Raw genomic sequence first — 19,419 nt, 5'->3', positions numbered from 1 at the left:
GGAGGAGTCCTGGCAGCAGCCGGCACTCTTGCATTCTGGGATGGGGATCCTTGGTGTCCACCTTCTAACATGCAGGTGTGCTCAGTCAAACCACAAACAGGTAGGGTCTGCAATGCCCACTGAATGTTCTGCCTCGGGTTTTTAGGAGTTCACATCTATGCTTACGGGGTCAAAATAGCATGAGTTGTGCATGAGGGAAGTGATCCGCAGGCTTTGAGGAACTTGGGATTTGGCATTTTTATTTTAAGGGACCTGAAGGGAGAAAGGCCCAAACACATCGCAATGGGAACTGAGCATGTTCAGCGCTCAGCGACTGAAACGGGAAGCCAGGGCAATGGAGCGCTTGGACTTGCGCTTCAACAGGACTTGTCCCATGGAAAAAGGTGTCTCAAACAGAGCCAGGCTGTGGATCCATCTCGCTCAGTACTGTCTAACCCAGCAGTTGTTGGACTACAACTCCCATCATCCCTAGCTAGCAAGACCAGTCTGGGTCAGGGATGATGGGAATTCTAGCCCAAAAGCAGTTGAAGACCCAAGTTTGGGAAACCCTGGTCTGTACTGAGCAGCACCAGCTTTGTAGGATTTCTGAAGTGTGCTTAGTCAAACCAGAAACACGTATGGTATATATATTGGAGGGCTTGGGGGGGCAGGTGAAGAGAAGAGAAACGACACATTTTTGTTCCTTATCTGAATGCAGGTTTTTAATTTTGTCACTTCTCCATTTGAAGCTTGTTATACAAATGGCACTTACAAAAAAAAATATCAAGGAGAAAAAAACTTGAACCAAATATACCAGAACGTGAGTAGTTGTTTTTTTCAGAGCCACAACAGCCAAGGAAGAAAGGCAAGGAGGATTCTCGGCTTTTAAAAAATTGTTACATGGGAGAAGCCAGCTGGGGTTACAGGTTTCAAACAGTCATCCATGAAATAAGGGGTTTTGGGGTGCAGCATGAAGTATGAAGGCCAGCAAATATTGAAGGATTTGGGGGTGGGGGTGGCAGACACTCAGCCCCCCAGCAGCCGCCCCCTTTCCCAAAGCTCTGTATGTTTCCCTTGAGAATTCCCTGGACTTCACCACTCCCAAAATGTCCCGATAAATCCACGCAGAGCTCCTGGGCCACCCCAGAAGTCACCCTCCTTTCCTCGTAAGGCAAATCATTCCAGTTGCTTCAGAATTTAGCACCAAGTGCAGAAAAGGCCCCTGAAGGTGGCAAAGGGTGCAGGGCACGTTTAAGGCTTGTAGCGTCCTCCTGCCTTGAGCAAAAGGAGGGCTGGTGCTTTGAATTTTGGCAACAGGAAAACCCAGCCGTGGCTGCACGGGTGCTGATGGTCAGGTGGAGTTCAGTCACAAAGGGAATCTTTTCCTCCCTCTGCATTGCATGAGAAATCAGGGTGCTGGAACAGGCAGAGGCTGCCCAAGCAAAGAGCCACAGCTGGCGCCATCCAGATGTTTTTGGACCACTTGCCCCAGCCAACGTGGTTGAATGACGTTGCGGCAGATGGGAGCTGGGGTGCCAAACCTCTGGAGGGTCCCAGGTTGGCAGAGGGAAAGGAGGGCACCCCCAAAAGGCAGCCCAGAAGAACAAACCAAGGTACACAAGACTTTTTCCAAACTCCCAAACAGTTAAGCAACATGTTACAAATGGATTATACAATACTGCAAATCTAGTACAGACAGTGGAGGTGGGCTCTTCGGAAAGAGCATATATAAATAGACAAGAAACACGCTGTTTGGTCACCTTGGGTTGCCCCAGGAACCCCACAAGCAGAGCAATCAGCTGGGGGGCAAGAGGGGGTTCAGAGCAGACTTGGGGTGAAACCCTGGAAGAGGCACGTGAGGGGCTGCGGGGGGCAGAGAAGAGGTAGCCCCCAAGATGGGAGAGTGATGCCTCAATTCTGAAAAACCGCTTGGTGAAGAACGCTTAAGGGGTAGGGCAGAGATTCCAGTTATATTCAAGGGGGGGGGGGAGGAAATGTGCTATGCTATTACTGTGCAAAGGCTGCTAATTTTAAAAAAGGCTGTCTATTCCTGTGAATCGAGAGCGGCAACTCGCTTCCTCCACAGAGTCCAGGAAGCGGTTGAAAAGTGTAGAGAGCCCCCTTCTCAAAGACCTCTGCAAGATGGGTGTCACCGCCCCCTTTCATCACCTTTCCTGGCCTCTTCCTCAGCCCAAACCTCTGCTTCTGACCCCACAAACACAACTGAGATAAGACTCCCCTTGAGACACAAAGTCCCAGCCAGGAGAGGGTCACTTAAGAAGAGGGAAACGACACCGTCCGTGGCTCTGGGGCCAACCACTCCTTGTTGGGAGGCACTGAGGAGTAAAATAAAGGTCTTTCACGGCCCCCACCCCCTATCGGAGGCAAGGAAGAGGGACTGGTGCCGATCAGGTGTGCAGTTTGACATCTATCAGATGCTGTCATGGACAGGCAGTAATTTCACAGGTAGCTGTGATCCCTTCTATTATTATTTAGAGATATCAAAGACAGTAATATAAAAGAGGGGAGGAAAGGGCCTCTAAGAACAATTTGCAGCACCCGAGGGACATGGAGAGGGAGAGTAAGGCAGTGGCACAGCTTTGTCAGTGCAGTTGTTTCAAGCCTTTTTACTCAAGAGATGCTCCCTGGGCACCTAAGAGCAACGGAGGGTGAGCTCTTCCTCAAGCTCAGCCCCCGACGAGATGAATGACGTAGCAGTGGTCCACCAAAAGCAGCTCGCTAATTTTTAAAAACATAGGCAAAGCGTCTAGTCCTTATTAACTGTACTTAGCTTGCTGGCCAAAGTCAGTCTCTATACTGATGCTCAGCCTTATCCCACACACACCGTCCATCTGGCTGTCCCCCCTGACACTTCATGGGGGTGCCAGGAGAAGACTCCTCTGCCTGAGTAAGGAAAAGGAAGTGTTTATGAAAAAGCCAAGGAGGAAAGAGAGACTGACAGATTCTGACCGGAGGGAGAAGCCCTTTTCAGGCTTATCCACATGGCCAGCATTGAACCAAGAAAGCGGAAACACCAGAGGCTTCGCTAAACTAGCTTCTTGGCTTAGGTCAATACTAGAATCGCCCCACATAAATAGCATCAGGGGAGATGCCAATAAAGGGGGCGACAGAGGCTGATCTACTTTAGCGGGATTTATTCCCTTTCAAATTCAGAGGACTGAGTTTGGTATTCCAACAAAGCAACACACACACACACACACCCGCAAGAAGTGCACCGTTTCCTGCAGGTTAATTACATTTTTCCAGTTTCAAAGAGACAAGATCAACCCAAAACTTCTACGGCGGGAGAGAAGCAGCAGGACAGCCGGGGAAGGGAGGCAAGCAAACAGGAAAAACAAGAGAAATTGGCAACTGAAAGTGAAGAGGGGAGACACAGAGAGAGGGGAGGGGAGAGGGCTGGGTGGACGGATGGAGAGCTTGGAACAGAGAGAGGGAAGTGCTAAAGTGCATTTAATACTCCCAGAGGGTGGAGGGGTCGATTGTGTCAGCAGAGGCTTTGAGGACTCCAGCGTGGTCACCCTTCAAGTATTTCCCGTTCACTCGGATGGCCACCTTGTTGTAGTCGCAGAACTCGAAAAAGAAGTCCACCGGAGTGTCGCTGCTGCTGGAGACGGAGGCCTCGTTGCCCACTGTCCAGTACTTCCCAGTGGAATCTGGAAGCGGAGAAGGGAAAAGGGGTCACGCTGCTCTGCGGAGGAAGAATCTCCCTGGAACACTGAGCGCCAGGGGTTGCTCACATGGCCGCCCCCCTGCAGAGGGGGCTGAGAGAAACTCCAGCGCCCAGCAGGGCCAAGGGTCAGGTTGCTTGGAGTTTTAGTCCAGCAACATGGTACCAGAGCAGGCATGGCCAAACTTGGCCCTCCAGCTGTTTTTGGACTACAACTCCCATCATCCCTAGCTAACAGGACATGGATGATGGGATGGGAACTTAAGTCCCAAAACAGCTGTAGGGCCAAGTTTGGTCATGCCTGTGGCAGAGGTACCTCGGGGGACACGGAGGGCTAGAAATGTGGCTCCTCTTTTCAGAAGGAAAGCAGACATTCTTGCGGAACGTCAATGCAGCCCTGCATAGAGCCCAGAGTTTTCCAAACATGGGTCTCTAGCTTTTTTGGGGGTTCTACAACTCCCATCATTCCTAGCTAGCAGGACCAGTGGACATGGATGATGGGAATTGTAGTCCACAAACAGCCGGAGGCCCACGTTTGCGAAACCCTGGGCTAGCAGAACCAAAGCCAAGCCCCTCACCTTTGATGTTGTAGGCCCCGTCGTTGAACTCCAGCTGGAAGACGTCGTAGGAGGAGCGGTTAGAATCCAGGGTTCCTGTCACTTTCCGGCAGCCGATGAAGCCATGCTCCCCCCGCAGAACGATGATGGGCCGGTTGATCAGCTTCATGAGGAAGTGTTCTGTCTCACCTGTCCGTCAGGGAAGACAGAAGGAGGGTCATGGGCCGGGAGACGGGTTCGAATTGCAGGCCAAGGAGATTCCAACTAAACAGCAGGAAGGACTTCCTGGCTGCAAAAGATCTCGGACAGCAGCAAACTCTCCTTCCTTGGAGGTTTTTAAGCAGAGGCTAGATGCTCCTCTGTCAGGGATGCTTGAGTTGCAGGGCGGGTTGGACTAGATGACCCACAGGGTCCCTTACGACTCTAGAGAGACTGTTGGGAAACTTCAGCTGGTGCAGAATTCAGAGGCCCAGCTCCTGGCAGGAACAAGACTTGACGGAGGGCATTGCACTGCTTTTGAGCGCTCAGTTTTCACCTCCATGGCCTTGCATAGCTTGGGGACTCAATATACTTTTCCCCATGAGATCCTACCCAGACGTTTTGACCCTCAGAGGCTCTCTTTCGAGAGAGGTCCAGAGGTTGGTCACTTTCCTTCTAAGCAGCAGCCCCCTCCTTAACAGCCATGATGGGGAGCAGGGCTATGCTGGCAAGCGCTGATGGGATCTGTAGTCCCCAAACGGCTGCAGAGTACCACATTGGGGAAGGCCAACGCCTGCACGCGCCAGAGCGGTCCTAGACCAGGCGGACGCTCTTGGCTCGGCTCAGACTCTGGTACTGTCTTAGAGGCAGGAAGAACACTCGGGAAAACAGGATTCAGTTATGCGAGGGAAGAGCTTCCCCTCTTAAGTTTTGCCAGCGATTAAAAAGAATAAGGCATTCTTCTTTCTCGGGGCATTTCCTGGCCTTCGATTCTGCTGCTCAGAAATTCCCCACTTACTGTTATCACGAGATCATTTTTACTCTGGCTTTTTAATCACCACACACAGCCTCGATACCTTTGCGGATAGAAATACAGTCATACCTCGGGTTACAGATGCTTCAGGTTGCATTTTTTCGGGTTATGAACCGTTGAAACCCGGAAGTACTGGAACGGGTTACTTCCGGGTTCCAGCGGTCGCGCATGTGCAGACTCGCAGACGTGGGTTGCGAACACTTACGGGTTGCATATGTGCATCCTGCACGGTTCACGTTCGCAACCAGAGCGTCCACTGTATACAAGCTTTTCATATTCTTATTAGCCTCATCTCCCCATGACTCTAAGTACCCAGGACAGCGCACAGGACAATTTTATATCTCCCTGCTTGCTGTCAGATACCAATCCTGCTACAACATACGTTTCTGGATTCTGCACAGCAGCGCTCAAGATCTGACGGATGATGACCTGTGCCACAAACTAGATTTAATGAACACTCACATCAGAGTGCTCTCTAAATTGATAGTTGTAGTCTTTTATATACTAACCTTTTATCCTCTTTCATATCCGTTTAATGTTCCTAACCCTTCTTTTAGATTCTTATAGTCTTTTAGATATACCTTCTGTTTTAATACTTTTGAGCTTTCCAAAACGTTTTACAGATTCTAAATGATTGTGCCACCCCTCTCTACTTATGCAAGTCTAGGACAGTATTAAAGATCCGCTTGATGCAAAATAAAAATAATTCCTTCCAGCAGCACCTTAGAGAGCAGCTAAGTTTGTTACTGGTATGAGCTTTTGTGTGCATGCACACTTCTTCAGATACACTGAAACAGAAGTCACCGGACCCTTATATATAGTGGGAGGGAGGGGAGGGGTATTACTCAGAAGGGTGGTGGGAATGAGTGATTGGCTGATAGGTGTGGTAAACCTGTTGACGACTGTTAACGACTGCAGTTGGTCTTACAGGAAAAAGCAAGGGGTGAGATGGCTAAAAATAGCTTAATCATGTATAATGAGATAAGAATCCAATGTCTCTATTCAGACCAGGTCTCTCCATGGTTTTAAGTTTGGTAATAAGTTGCAATTCAGCAACTTCTCTTTCCAGTCTATTCCTGAATTTATTTATTTTTGTAATAAGACAGCTACTTTGAGATCTTGTATAGAATGTCCTGGGAGACTGAAGTGTTCTCCTACTGGTTTCTCTGTCTTGTGATTCCTGATGTCAGATTTATGTCCATTTATCCTTTGGCGTAGGGTTTGGCCTGTTTGTCTAATATAGAGAGCTGAAGGACACTGCCGGCATTTGATGGCATGTACAATGTTAGAAGATGAGCAATTAAATAGCCCTGAGATGGTATGTTTGATGTTGTTGGGGCCAGTAATGGTGTTGTCCGGGTGTAAAGGTAAAGGGACCCCTGACCATTAGGTCCAGTCGTGACCGACTCTGGGGTTGTGGCGCTCGTCTCGCTTTATTGGCCGAGGGAGCCGGCGTACAGCTTCCGGGTCATGTGGCCAGCAGGACTAAGCCGCTTCTGGTGAAACCAGAGCAGCGCATGGAAACGCTGTTTACCTTCCCGCCGGAGTGGTACCTATTTATCCACTTGCACTTTGTGCTTTTGAACTGCTAGGCCAGCAGGAGCAGGGACTGAGCAACAGGAGCTCACCCCGTTGCGGGGATTCGAACCGCCAACCTTCTAATCGGCAAGCCCTAGGTCTCTGTGGTTTAACCCACAGTGCCACCCACATCCGGGTGTATGTGGCAGTAAAGTTGGCATCTGGGTTTATTGCAGGCTTGATTGATGCAAGCTTTTTAAAAATAGTAATACTCAGCCAGAAGATGGCAGAGGTTGTAGCTTTTCAGGGAGAGCATGCAAGGCTGATGGTGAACCTCACCTGAATCAAAGGACTGTGGTTTGAGGCAGGGGAGGGGCACCTGTAGGTGGGGGCTCTTGCTGCTGGGCCCCCAACCCCCTCGGCTCCAGGTATTGCAACTTATTGCCAAACTTAAAACCGTGGAGAGACCTCGTCTGAATAGAGACATTGGATTCTTATATAGGAATTGGGAATGGGTGAATGGTCAGGGATGATGGGGGGGGGGCAGGGATCCAGCCTCACCTGGAGGAGTCTGCAGGCTCCCCATCTCTGGTCTAGGGCAATAAGGTCTTGTCTGTCACGCACCCTGGGCATCCCATGGATCTAAGTCCCCCCCCCCAACTCCCCCCACTTCCAAAGCCAAAGAGTCCTTACTGGCTGTCTCCACCGTGGCGGCCAGCTGCCCGTTCTTCTTTGCTGTGACATATTTTCCATTTGCCGCTTTCAGGGTGATGCGCCGATCGCACCACTCGATGTCGAAGTAGCAGTTGGCATTCCTGCTGTGGCAGAGAGAGCGCATGAGCGTGAGAAGCAACAGCCCGGCGATTAAGGTTTTATTCTTTTGGGGTGGGGAAGGGTATGCACACAGCTTGGAGCCCCTGACTCAGCTGCTCTGGGGTTCGCTTTCCATGCAGGGAGTGTGGGATGTCATATATAAGGAGCAGTCAAGTACAACATTCCTTGTTTTCCTAGAGTGGACATGCAGGGGGATGTTTGGTCCAGCCAGTCGAAAACTTCCTGTTTCCTCCTGGCCTGGAGCATCCTTCCCCTTGCATGTGACCAGAGGTTGACGTGACCTTACCTGCCCAGGTAACAAAAGGGACAAGGCAAGCAGAACTATCTCTCTCTTTGACTTCCTCGTCATTGGAGCAGCTTTTTAGCTAGAGATGCACTGGGATTATCCCCACATGGGATAGATCCACATGGATATACTTTGTAACTAAGTCTGCCTTCAGGGATCCAACTGTGAACTGATGATGATGTGAGTAAACTTCTTTTATATACTTTACACAAGATTGTGGCGTGTTTATTTTAAGAGAGATATAAGGGAACTTACTAGGAACCTAATAGTGAGAAGCTTACACGAGCCTGCAACCAGCTACCCGCCGTGCGTTGAAAAGGGCAAAGTAAAACTCTAAGTAAAGAAACTTGCTAGCGCAAGTTAGGAAGGATATTAATAAACAATATATCCTCTCCCTGAACATTCCCACAGGGCGAAGTGGGGGCCCCTGCGCTTTGTGCAGCAATATGCAGCCGGCCTCGATCCACACAGAGGAAAGTGGTTGGCTGGCACACGGGCATGACAGCATTGTATGGCAGCAGCTGGAATTTTACAAGCCACCTGGATCTTCCCTGGTGACCAGGTTTTCAGACTCAGGTGACAATTTCAAGGAAGCTTAGATTTCTCTTTCCAGAGAGGTATCCCTCATTAGTCTCTTGCAGCGACACCAGCAAGAGAGTTTTGTGGAATCTTCCAATACTCACTTATTATGGCATAAGCTTTCATGGACTTTGCTTTTGTTTACTTGCATTTGATTAAGTAGACTGTAATCAAGAAAAGATTATGCCATAAGGATGATAATTCTCTAAGGTGCCACAAGACTGTGTGTGTGTGTGTGTGTGTGTATGTATGTGTGTGTGTGAGAGAGAGAGAGAGAGAGAGAGAGAGAGAGACCCACATTCCCTATTCATAAACTGGGAAAGGGATTGAATTCAAAGGCTCTCCTCGTCCCATGGTTTGTCTTATGCTCATTGAGACCAGGGCTTTTAGTGTGGTGGCACCTGCCTCCTTCGAATGCGCTTCCAGCAAACACCAGACAGGAACCTACCGTATTGCTTGAAATTCACCTGCTCACTCAGTCTTTCCTGGAAGAGTGATCCAGTTCTGTTGATGCCCTACTCTCCTCTATGGATTTATGATGCATTCCGGATTTGTTTTATTGACATAATGTTGTGATTGATTTTGTGTTGTTCACCACTACAATTTTATTTTCTTTTTAAAAAAGAAATGGGGTATAGAAACTATGGCACTCGATAAGTTAAATAAAAAAACCAGCAACCTTTAAAACCCCCGAAAAATCTCTTATTCTAAACTATTCACAGGATGACAAGGATGCCCCCAAAAGCTCATTCAGACACATTTGCCTAAAAAAGGACTCACTTAGTGGAGGCAGTGGATTGCACCCCCCCATTGGAGGTCAGGGTCCAGTATTTCCCAGTATAGGTCCGGAAGGTGCATTTCTTAGTATCTTTGTTGATTTCCAGTTGGAAGGTTTCCTGATCGCTCTCCTCGTCCTGATTGGCAGAAAGGTCCATTCCTAAGAAAGGAGGGAAGGGAGTAAGACAGAAAGAAAGAGAGAAATGGCGTCCGTCAACCATGAAACACATTGGGAGGCCCAGATCCCTGTGCTCTGCTTCATGTACTAAGTAGAACTGTGCACACTTGCTTTCGAATTGTGGTACACCCAGGCACAACTACAGCTTGCTGTAAAGAGGATTTCAGAGGAGCCTGGAGACGCCTTAAGGATGCCTTGCAAAATGAAACCTCAGCCGTTATTTTCAACGTTCCCTCACCACCCACTTTGGGCTGTGTTTGCAGCCAAGCTGACTCAGAGAAGACCTGGTCTGGGAGCTCCAGGGGCCTCGAAATCAAAAGAGACATAAAAATGAAGACCCCGGCCTAGAGGGGCCCCCATCCCAGAGCGTGGGACTTCAGGCAGCAGCTAACTCTGGCTTTCCAAAAATTCAAGTCCTTGGCACAGTCAGTAGGAGTAGCCTTGGAGGTTCTTGTTTGCTGCGAGAGCTAGACATAACAAGCAGGGCTCCCAGGAGAGAGGAAGCCAAGGCAAAATTTGCTTCGTCAGCAGATGCAGGCTCCAAAAAAAGCAAAAGAAACAGAAAGAGAGAGAGAGAGAAATAAAACAGCTTTCCAGAGCTGGGCAAGTCTCCACCTCCACACATGTTTTCCAGAGTTGCAATGCAAACACCCCGTTCTAGAGCACATGCCGTGAAGACGAGCGTTGGAAAATTCAGCACATGGTTAAAGCTGTGGAACTCCTTCCCACAGGAACCAGCCTTCTTGGGGCCCCTGGGATTTCTGAGTGAGGAAAAGGGCAACCCCCCACCTGGCCAAGGGGTGGGGGTTGTTCAAGGGCCAGGGGTAGCAGTGTGCCCCTGGGCGCCACGCTGGCAGCCCCTGCTGTGGAGCCTTCTTGGACTCCACTGGCCCTGGAACATTCAAGTGCAGGATCCGGTTCCCTCGCATTCCTTGCTCTTAGTCATTGGTGACACAGATTCCCATCAGGCCAAACGCCACATTGGTTCTTTGCATCATTCCCACACTGAACCACCGCACCTCCACAAACACACGCCTGGAATTAATTAGGGAGCCATCCTGATGCTTTGGCATTTTTCAACATGGAAGTCAGCAAAACCACCAAAGTTCCACACAAGACACTGAAAGTCCCGAGCCTCATTTTGAAGGCAACGGAACAGGACAGCAACTGTGAAAATCCGTTTTGTGGCTGAGAATGCAATCCTGAAAGAAGTGGAGTCTACGGTGTAGGGTTGCCAGGTAAGGAGCATTCTAGCCCCTGAGATTTTTGGGCCCAAACCTGATACCTAGGAGTGGCCCCAAGTGATGTCACAGGACGGACCCTGGAGACGGAGGTTAATTGGGAGAAGGAAGCAGAGGAGCGCAGATCTTGCTGAGTGTTGCAATTTCTGCATTGCAAGGGGTCAGACCAGGTACCCCCAACCTGCGGCCCTCCAGATGTTTTGGCCTACAACTCCCATAATCCCGAGCTAACAGGACCATGGGAATTGTAGTCCAAAACATCTGGAGGGCTGAAGGTTGGGGGTGCCTGGGTTAGACTAGGTGATAAAGGGGCCCTTCCAACTCTGATCTATGACTCTGCGCTAGAATTTGCAGCCAGCTCCTGTTCTGAAGGCTTGCAAGCTGCAATGCACAGTCTTCTTGGCCATTTTTAAATTCTTATTAAGGGCTTTCTCACCCACCTGCAGACTTCAGGTCAGAGCTGGAGGTCTGGCAATCCTAAAGAACGTAGGAAGCTTTTCATCTGCCAAATGGGAGAATCCACTCTCAACCAGAACAGCTGGAGGCCCCCCAAATCTGCTCTCCCTGGGGCTGCACAGACCGCAGTCCCCCCCTCTGTGTCTGCATGCGGCCCCCCATCCTGTGGACCCGAGCTCCTCTCCCATCCCCCAAGGCAGCCCCAAGCTGCCTTTCAAGTTCCTCTCCACAGCTGGGGCTCATTCACATCTGGGAGATGGAATTTCCAAGCTGAATAGGCCAGTCAAAGAATGCAGAAGTCATGTAGAAGAAGGGAGGGGGGGGAGGCTGGTTCTGCCGGGTGTCTCATGTAAATGGGATGTGGGGGTCGAGGAGACTGCGCTGTCAGGGGCTCCACGCAAACCGGCAACCCGGGGGAGCTTTTTCCAAAAGGGCTTCCAAAAAAGCTTCACTGCTGAAAACGATGCCCATTGCAGAGATGGGGAAGGAAACAAAAGCCTCCCTTTGGACGCCACCTGGGCCAAGCTGGTCATCTGCTCTGCATCTCTCTGCCAGCAAAGCCAGGAGAATTATGTCCCTAGATTTCACTGGGTGGCCACTTAAAGAGCAAACAGATTCGCATCTTCTAATTTGCACATAAGAGGTGCAAATTTGGGAATAATTACTATCAATTCAGAAAAGAAACATGTTTCGCCCTAGCAGGGTGCCTAACCCACCCCCCCAGCCCCCCTCACGCTTGCAGCTAGTTCCTATTTGCAAGGCTCGCTCAGGGAGGTCTGCGGTTGAGGCCACGGCAAAGTTCTTCTGAGATGGGGACCCCCGGCCCCTTAAGGCAGATGCGCCTGAGCTTGCCTTCTCAAGCAGGGGGCAGCAGAGGGGCTTGTCTTTCTAAAAGGCACATGGCTAGAAGCCTGGGGCACAGCAGAGAGATTTCTCAAAACTGAAAATGCCGTCATGGCCAGGAGGGGCCCATTTTTTGCAAATCATATTAAAAACCATGGCCAGATTCCAATCATTTTGCTTCACCAATCAGGTGAATGGCTGAATATTTCCTAAGTGCCCCTGCTGGCAAATTCCCTGTGAAATTTGAAGCATTTTATAATTTAGAGAAAAGGCAAGGATGAGGTGACATGGAAGAACTTTATACAGTGGGCACTCGGGTTGTGAACGTGATCCGTGCAGGACGCACGTTTGCAACCCGTGGGTTGCGATTCAGCACTTCTGCACATGTGCAAAGCATGATTTTAGTGCTTCTGCGCATGTGTGGCCGCCAAAACCCAGAAGTAACCCGTTCCGGTACTTCCAGGTTTCGGCGGTCCGCAACCCGAAAAAACGCAACCTGAAGTGTCTGTGACCCGAGGTAGGACTGTACATTGATGCACGGCACCGAGAAAGTGATATTTTCCTCCCTCCCTCCTAACACCCTAACTCGGGGACACCCAACAAAGCTTCAGGGCCGATAAAGTCCTTCTTCATGCAGTGCGGAGTTAGACTGTGGAACTCCCTCCCACATGATGGACACCAACTTGGATGGCTTTAGAAGAAGATTAGACAAATGCATGGCGGATGAGAGGGCTATTGATGGCTACTGGCCAGGATATCTCTGCCCTGGCTCCACAGCTGGAGGAAGCAATGCTTCTGAATCTCAGTTGTGGAAACCCCAGGAGGAGAGTGCGCTGCTCATGCACTCAAAACCTGCCTTGTGGGTTTCCTAAATAGCATCTGGTTGGCCCCTGAGAGAAGGGGAGGCTGGATTAGATGGGCCCCTGGCCTGACCTAGCAGGCTCATCTAAGGGGGAAGGAGATCTCCCTTCTGGGGACAATCTGGGATGCAGCAGAGAGGCGGCCAAGAACAGTTTTGGGAAAGGGAAGACAGCTGCAATGGAGGGGGGGGAGAAGAAGACCTGAGCCGTTTCCACAGCACAAAGGCAGCTGCTGGGTTGCCTTGGGAATAAAAGGCAGCTTTAAGGAATGGGAAGGTTGCTCCTCTCTGTTCCAGCAAGAGAAGAGGAGGACAATATCACTGACTCAACAAGTCTCCATCCTTGGCTATTGGTTTGCATGAAGCAGCAAAGCTGCTATGGCTGGGCTGAGCTGTTAGCAGCGCCCACCGGATAGAAAGGGCCGCAGCTGAGCGTCTGCCCTGCAAGCAGCCCTGGTGTCTCCAGGTAGGGCTGCAGAAGACTCTCTTCCCCAAACCAGCCCACCATGGGAGACCAGGGCTCGGGACCCGGCGGCCGTCCATATGTACTGCAACTCCTATCATCACCCCTGACCATTGATCATGCTGGCCGCTAGGCCTGATGGGAGTTGTAGTGCAACATAATCCAGAAGCCCCTCTGCTGCACCTCCTTGGCAGAGAAAACATGGAGCTAGGCAGAGCAGCTTCCGATGTTCACCCACATGCAAGAAGATCGTTTATTTTTCTGCTCCTTTCAAGGTTTTTATTTACTGCCTGTCATACTGGTCATCCCATAGACCAATTTGGCATATGGCCATTTGTCCACCAAGCCGGTACCACCCAGAGATGCCAGATTCTCAGACAACTGGCATTGTGTTGTTCCACACACACACACTTTACTCTAGGACGGTCACATAATCTCTGAGAAAACAAAAGCGCAAGGGAACCTTTTTTTTTTTTGCAAATATATCTGCAGAGAGCTCAGTAGACCACAGGTCTGGCAGCTCCCTTCAATGACCAAGGGTTCACAGAATTGCTAAGTGCTTTGAGGGTATATTTCTGCCTCGTTTTATATCTGCCAGAGCAGAGACCCAAAGACTTTCAGAGGGACCCTAGGCAAAGGGCCTGAAATCTCCCTCTTCACTCTCCCTACACAAGAACAGACTGCAATTCCTTGCTCCCAACTCCATAGTCAAGGCAGACACCCCTGAGGCCTTGGTGGGGGCTGGCTGGCCGGCCAGGGGGGAGGCCCTGGGCCACTCACAAATCCTCCAGCCTGAACCTTTGGCTCGCCTCCTTATGAACTGCTTTGCAACCCTGCCCAGGTACAGTGGAACCTCATTTTTCGAGCATCTTGGAAGCCGAACATTTCGGGACCCGAATGCCAAAAACCCAGAATCAATTGTTTCCATTTCCGAACGGCTTCCCATTTTCACCATTGAAAATGACACTCTCCTTTTTATACTGCCTATAGCTCTTTGGAGAGAAAAAGGAGGGATATGAATGCCATGAATATCATTATTGGTAAAAACAATTTCCCTAGCAATAGATAGGACGCAAAAAGGCACTAAAGATTTCTCCGTTTAGTGCTGTTTAGGAAAGAAGTTTTTGCAACCAAGATTTTAAGGGCTGCGCCACTTTAGAGAGTAGCTGAGAAATAGGACTCGGGAGTGGGGCGGCAGAGAGAAAGGCTTCGGGACTCGCCAAGAATTTCCCGAGCCCCTGCCCCAAAAGCCAGCCGGGGAGTTGGGTTACATGGATTCATTGGAAAGGAATGCTGCCAGAACTGCAGTGAGCCTTCTTTCGAAGGAGGCTGAAACTTGAAACTGTGCAGGAGGGTCAAAAAATCAGGCAAAAGCCCAACTCTGCTGGCTTGCCGGCCTTCCATGGACCAGCAAGTCTGCACTGCCGGCTTCCCCCACCCCTCTATGGCCTGATCCAGCTGCTGCGGGGCTCCTCTAAATTCCTTATGATTCCTATGCAGAACCTCCATGGACAGGGCCAGTCTACCTTAGAATAGCAGAGAGAGCAAGTTTGCTTCCCTTTGGGGGCATCTGGCTGGGAAGACAGGAGGCTGGACTAGATGGACCTCATCCTGCAGGGTTCTTTGAAGGCTTAGCTTCATGGCTAATGCAGCCCAGCTGCCTCAAACCCCAGGATTTTGCCAGCAGGCAAACCTAAGCCTGGTGGTGTTTTTGTTCTAATTTTTATTATGTACAAGGTGTGAACGGAAAGTTCGGTGAATGGTCATAGAAATCGGACAGTGAGAAATATTCAAACATACATGCCTTAGGTAAAGGTAAAGGTAAAGGTAAAGGGACCCCTGACCATTAGGTCCAGTCGTGGACTACTCTGGGGTTGTGGCGCTCATCTCGCTTTACAGGCCGAGGGAGCCAGCGTTTGTCCACTTCCGCAGACAGTTTTTCTGGGTCATGTGGCCAGCATGACTAAGCCGCTTATGGCGAACCAGAGCAGTGCATGGAAACGCCGTTTTACCTTCCCGCCGGAACGGTACCTATTTATCTACTTGCACTTTGATGTGCTTTCGAACTGCGAGGTTGGCAGGAGCAGAGACCGAGCAACGGGAGCTCACCCCATCGCAGGGATTCGAACCGCCAACCTTCTGATCAGCAATCCCTAGGCTCAGTGGTTTAGACCACAGCGCCACCCGGGTCCCTTACAGGCCTTCAAAGCAGGCCCCCTCTGATACAATGCACCGTTCATAGAACTGTTGGAACCTCTTTTCATACTGCTTTCAGTTCCTTCGTCATAGCAGCTTAGATGTGTGAAATGTTGGAAAAATCTGTGCCCTTTCAGTGCTGATTTCAGTTTTGGAAAAGAAATCCGGTGGGGCCAGATTGGGAGAATATGGAGGGTAGGACAACTCAGTAACCTCAGTAATGATTTCACGCGGAATATGCATTTCTTCCGCTATCATTCAGACGGACAAACGCCAATCCCACATCAATAACTCAGAAACTCTGTCGACATTTGCTGCTGTTCTGCTCGTTGACGTTCTGCCAGATTGAGAGTCATCTTCGATGGTTTGCTGCCCTTCACAGAAACGCTTAAACCACCGACACACGGCCTTTCGAGTTACAGCTTCATTTCCCTACACAACTGTGAGCATTTTGTGGGTTTCCGATGCCGATTGTATGTCCCAGCATTTCTCACTGTCTGACTTCTGGTCACACCTTGTACTTTGTCTTTTTCAAATTGTAATTTTACATTGCGAATCGCCCCAAAATCTAGGGGTACAGGGTGGAATACAAATTTAATAACGATATAAAACACAACTAAGAAGAAACACTCGCTCCCGAGTTTCTCCTCCATTTCCCTTACACAACAGCATCCCAATTGCCCGTACAGCTTCACTCCCTTCCTTCCTTCCTTGCCCTGGCAAACCAATTTTGCACATCAGACATTTCGCAGCACCTCCAGCCTGTGTTTGCACCATCCACCTTCCCATGAGGACGGGAGGCGCATTTCCTGTCGCTTTGGAGCACCAGAAAACCAGCAGGAAGACGGACAGAAAACCTTGACACGCCCAACAAGAACTCCCCACATTGGAAGATTGGCAAGTAAAGATGGTCAAATACGTGGAGCTGGCGAAGCTGACGGGGAAGATTCGGAATCGCTGTGATGATTTGTTCCAAAAAGGACTGGGGCAAATTTATACTCTATATGAAAGAAAATTGCAAACAGTTGAATACGTTTGTAGGTTTAAGCTGAAATGTTTGGTAATGGGAAATTAAGGAGCCGATTTACTTATAAGTAGGTGATTGTTAAAAGATTGACTTAAGGTAAAAAAGTGAATTTAGGAATGTGGAGAAATTGGTAATGAGATATGGAAGTCTGCTAGAGGGAAGGAAGGAGGTCGATGCTTTAAGCAAAAAATTATTATTTTTTGATATTGAAATGTAATAAAATATGGAAAACTTAATAAAAATTATATTTATTTAAAAAAGAAAACCTTGACACACCAGCTCCCTCCCGCCCTGTGTGCCTCGGACACTTCAATAAATTCACACTGAGAAGCATTGGGTTCTGAGGCTCTTATACATTCAGGAACATCTGCAAATTATTTCTTATTTCACTTGTCACAGAAGCACAGAAGCACCACGTCCCAAGTCCCAAATATCTGACTGTGCCAGCTTCCAATGTAGGTGCTGCTCAATGCCTTTCAGACATACCATGAGGACAAGCAGCTTAGTTTTAACAAAAGCAGAAACCTTCACTGGGGGGGGGGGGCAACACTAGCTCATACGGAAAGGCCCCTGGTTCAGTTCCTGGCACCTGTGGGCAAAAATGGCCGGGGAGCGGGTGATGGAAAGCCCAGGCAAAAGGCCTTCTCGGTGGTGGCACCCGCCCTGTGGAACGCCCTCCCACCAGATGTCAAGGAAATAAACAACTATCTGACTTTTAGAAGACATTTGAAAGCAGCCCTGTTTAGGGAAGTTTTTAATGACTGATGTTTTAATGCAATTTTAATCTTTTGTTGGAAGCCACCCAAAGTGGCTGGGGAAACCCAGCCAGACGGGCGGGGTATAAATAATAAATAAATAAATAAATAAATAAATAAATAAATAATTGACATAAAGCTACTTGTGAGATGGGAAAATTAAAGTCGCGTTGGCACAGCCCGAGCCACATTCTGTGCTGCTGCAGCAGATGAGGCTCCTGCCTGCGATGAAGGGCTGGCTATTATATTTGCCATGTCCGTTTCTCTCTCGCCTTTCCCAACTAGCCATTCTTCCTCAATGGAGTCTGAAAAGCAAGAGGTTCCTCGGGGGTCTCTCCAGCTGCCAGCCAGAGCGGCTTCAATGCTTCTGCCCCCCAGACAAAGGGAGATTCATGCCCAAACAGCTGTTTCAGCCGTGATCTGCCAAAGTTTCCTAACAACTTCCAAAAGGCTGTGCTCCCTTTCTAGCACGCTACAACAGTGCACATCTGCAAAACACATACCTCTTAAGTGATTCACTAGTTAGTATAAATGTGTGGCATTTTCTTGGGGTTGTGGGTGGTTCCTCCGAGGAAATGTAAAGGTTTTTTAAAAAATGTACACAGAGAGGTGTCAGATCTTTGCCCTATATAGCAGTGTGGTGTAGTGGTTAAGAGTGTTGGATTGGGACCTGCAAGAGACCAGGGTTCGAATTCCCCGCTCAGTCACGTAGCTCACCGGGTGTGACCTTGGTGGCTGGGTTGCTGCCTCTCAGCCTAATCTACCTCACAGGGTTGTTGTTGGGGGAAAATGAGGAGGGGGAGAAGCAGGGACTCCACCTTGAGCTCCTTAGAAGGAAAGGTGGGATAGAATAATGCAACAAATAAAAATAATAATTGATAAATAGTATTGTTCACCATTTTGGGGGGCAGGGGGACACCCCTCCCCCTTGCCTGCAGTTTCTGGGGACTCAGCCTGCAGCCCTCTTCCCCTACAGACCTCCTCCAGAGCCAGAAGAACATTGTTTTTATTTCCCTGTGATGCCTCTCCAAGTTGGAGCGCATCTGCCGATAACGGCAGAGTCAGACTTTTAATTACCCGTCTTGCCAAGGTCAGCCTCCAGAGAAGTTGGGTGATTTCCCGTCTGGTATCCACACAAGAGCGGCAATTAAGAAAAGGGAGAGATAAGACACTTAACTTGTCTTTACCAGTTCCTGAAAGGGCTGAAGGAGGTTGTGGGAAGGGAGAATTGCAGAGAAGGGGCAGGCTGGAGCATCAAACGGCCACAGGGTCCTCTGGTCTCCCCCCGCAGCGCAGGATGTTTGTCAGCTGTATTCACAGCGACACAGGAATTCCAAACCAGAAACCATATTGGGCCGGATCCTGGAGGGAAGGGCTGAGGATCCAGCTGCTCTGTTAAGATCATCCCTGCCGGGTGAGACCACAGCAGCTGGATCGCCCTCCTGTGCAAATGGCACACATTGCAGGGGATGGACTAGATGGCCCTAGGGGTTCCCTTCCGACACTACAATTCTGTACAATTCTGTAACAAAAACTGTAGTGATGTTTGTTGGAGAGGCAACAACGGGGCAGGAAGCTTTCTACATATGTGGTGGGAGTGCAAAGAGATAGTGGGATTCTGGGAAAATATCTATAATGAACTGAAAAAGATGTTTAGGTTTTCATTTGAAAAAAACCCAGAATCCTTTCTCCTAGGTATCATGTCAGAGGAGATAAAAAGAACGGTCAGAGCAATATTTATGTATGCAATTACGACGGCAAGGTTATTGATTGCCGGAAATTGGAAAAGCAGCAGCGTCCCAAGTAAAACAGACTGGTAATCTAAAATGATGGAATACTTCCATATTGCCAAACTAACAGGGAGGATAAGAGGAGAGGAGATATGGGACAAAAAGTGAATAAGGAGTGGGCTATCTTTAAGGAATACTTCAAAATTTATGTGGGAAAAGTAGAATTTCTGACAGATATTGAGTGAATCCAGAAAATGATTAGAGTGAAAGGAGAGAAAAGTTAAGATAAAAGAAGAGATTAAAGAAATAATAAAATGTGTTTAAGCTAGTTGGAAAAATAAAGTAGCGCAACAAGAACGGCTGGAACTCAAGTCACTTGGTGGGTGTCCTCCGTGTGGGGTAGGTGTGTTGGCATGTTGATATGTACAGTATAGGTAGGTA

At 49.2% G+C, this 19,419-nt stretch overlaps 1 protein-coding gene and 1 long non-coding RNA gene across 4 annotated transcripts in view; both read right to left on the bottom strand.

Moving 5' to 3' along the window:
* LOC310664603 overlaps positions 1-19,419 on the bottom strand; it is a 404,468-nt gene that overhangs the window by 183,812 nt on the left and 201,237 nt on the right. The gene's annotated exons all lie outside the window — the stretch shown is intronic.
* The window catches only part of FSCN1 (fascin actin-bundling protein 1), a 333,406-nt gene that overhangs the window by 290,596 nt on the left and 23,391 nt on the right, over positions 1-19,419 (bottom strand). Inside the window, exons 2-5 of one of the 3 annotated variants that reach the window (XR_014504924.1) lie at positions 9,234-9,390; positions 7,448-7,572; positions 4,246-4,413; positions 3,303-3,653 (exon numbers count right to left, since the gene is read on the bottom strand). Coding sequence is in view for 2 of the 3 variants with exons in the window: in XM_083413620.1 (XP_083269746.1) it covers positions 3,451-3,653; positions 4,246-4,413; positions 7,448-7,572; positions 9,234-9,390 (653 nt within the window). In the remaining variant the exon portion in view is untranslated. Of the gene's footprint in view, positions 1-673; positions 3,654-4,245; positions 4,414-7,447; positions 7,573-9,233; positions 9,391-19,419 lie in introns of those variants that run through there. The other 2 variants (XM_083413620.1, XM_083413621.1) reach the window with 2 other exon arrangements.

Source organism: Podarcis tiliguerta, assembly GCF_965153285.1.
Source record: "Podarcis tiliguerta genome assembly, chromosome: 14".
NCBI classification, from domain to species: Eukaryota; Metazoa; Chordata; class Lepidosauria; order Squamata; family Lacertidae; genus Podarcis; species Podarcis tiliguerta.
This window is presented reverse-complemented; position numbering and strand designations above follow the sequence as displayed.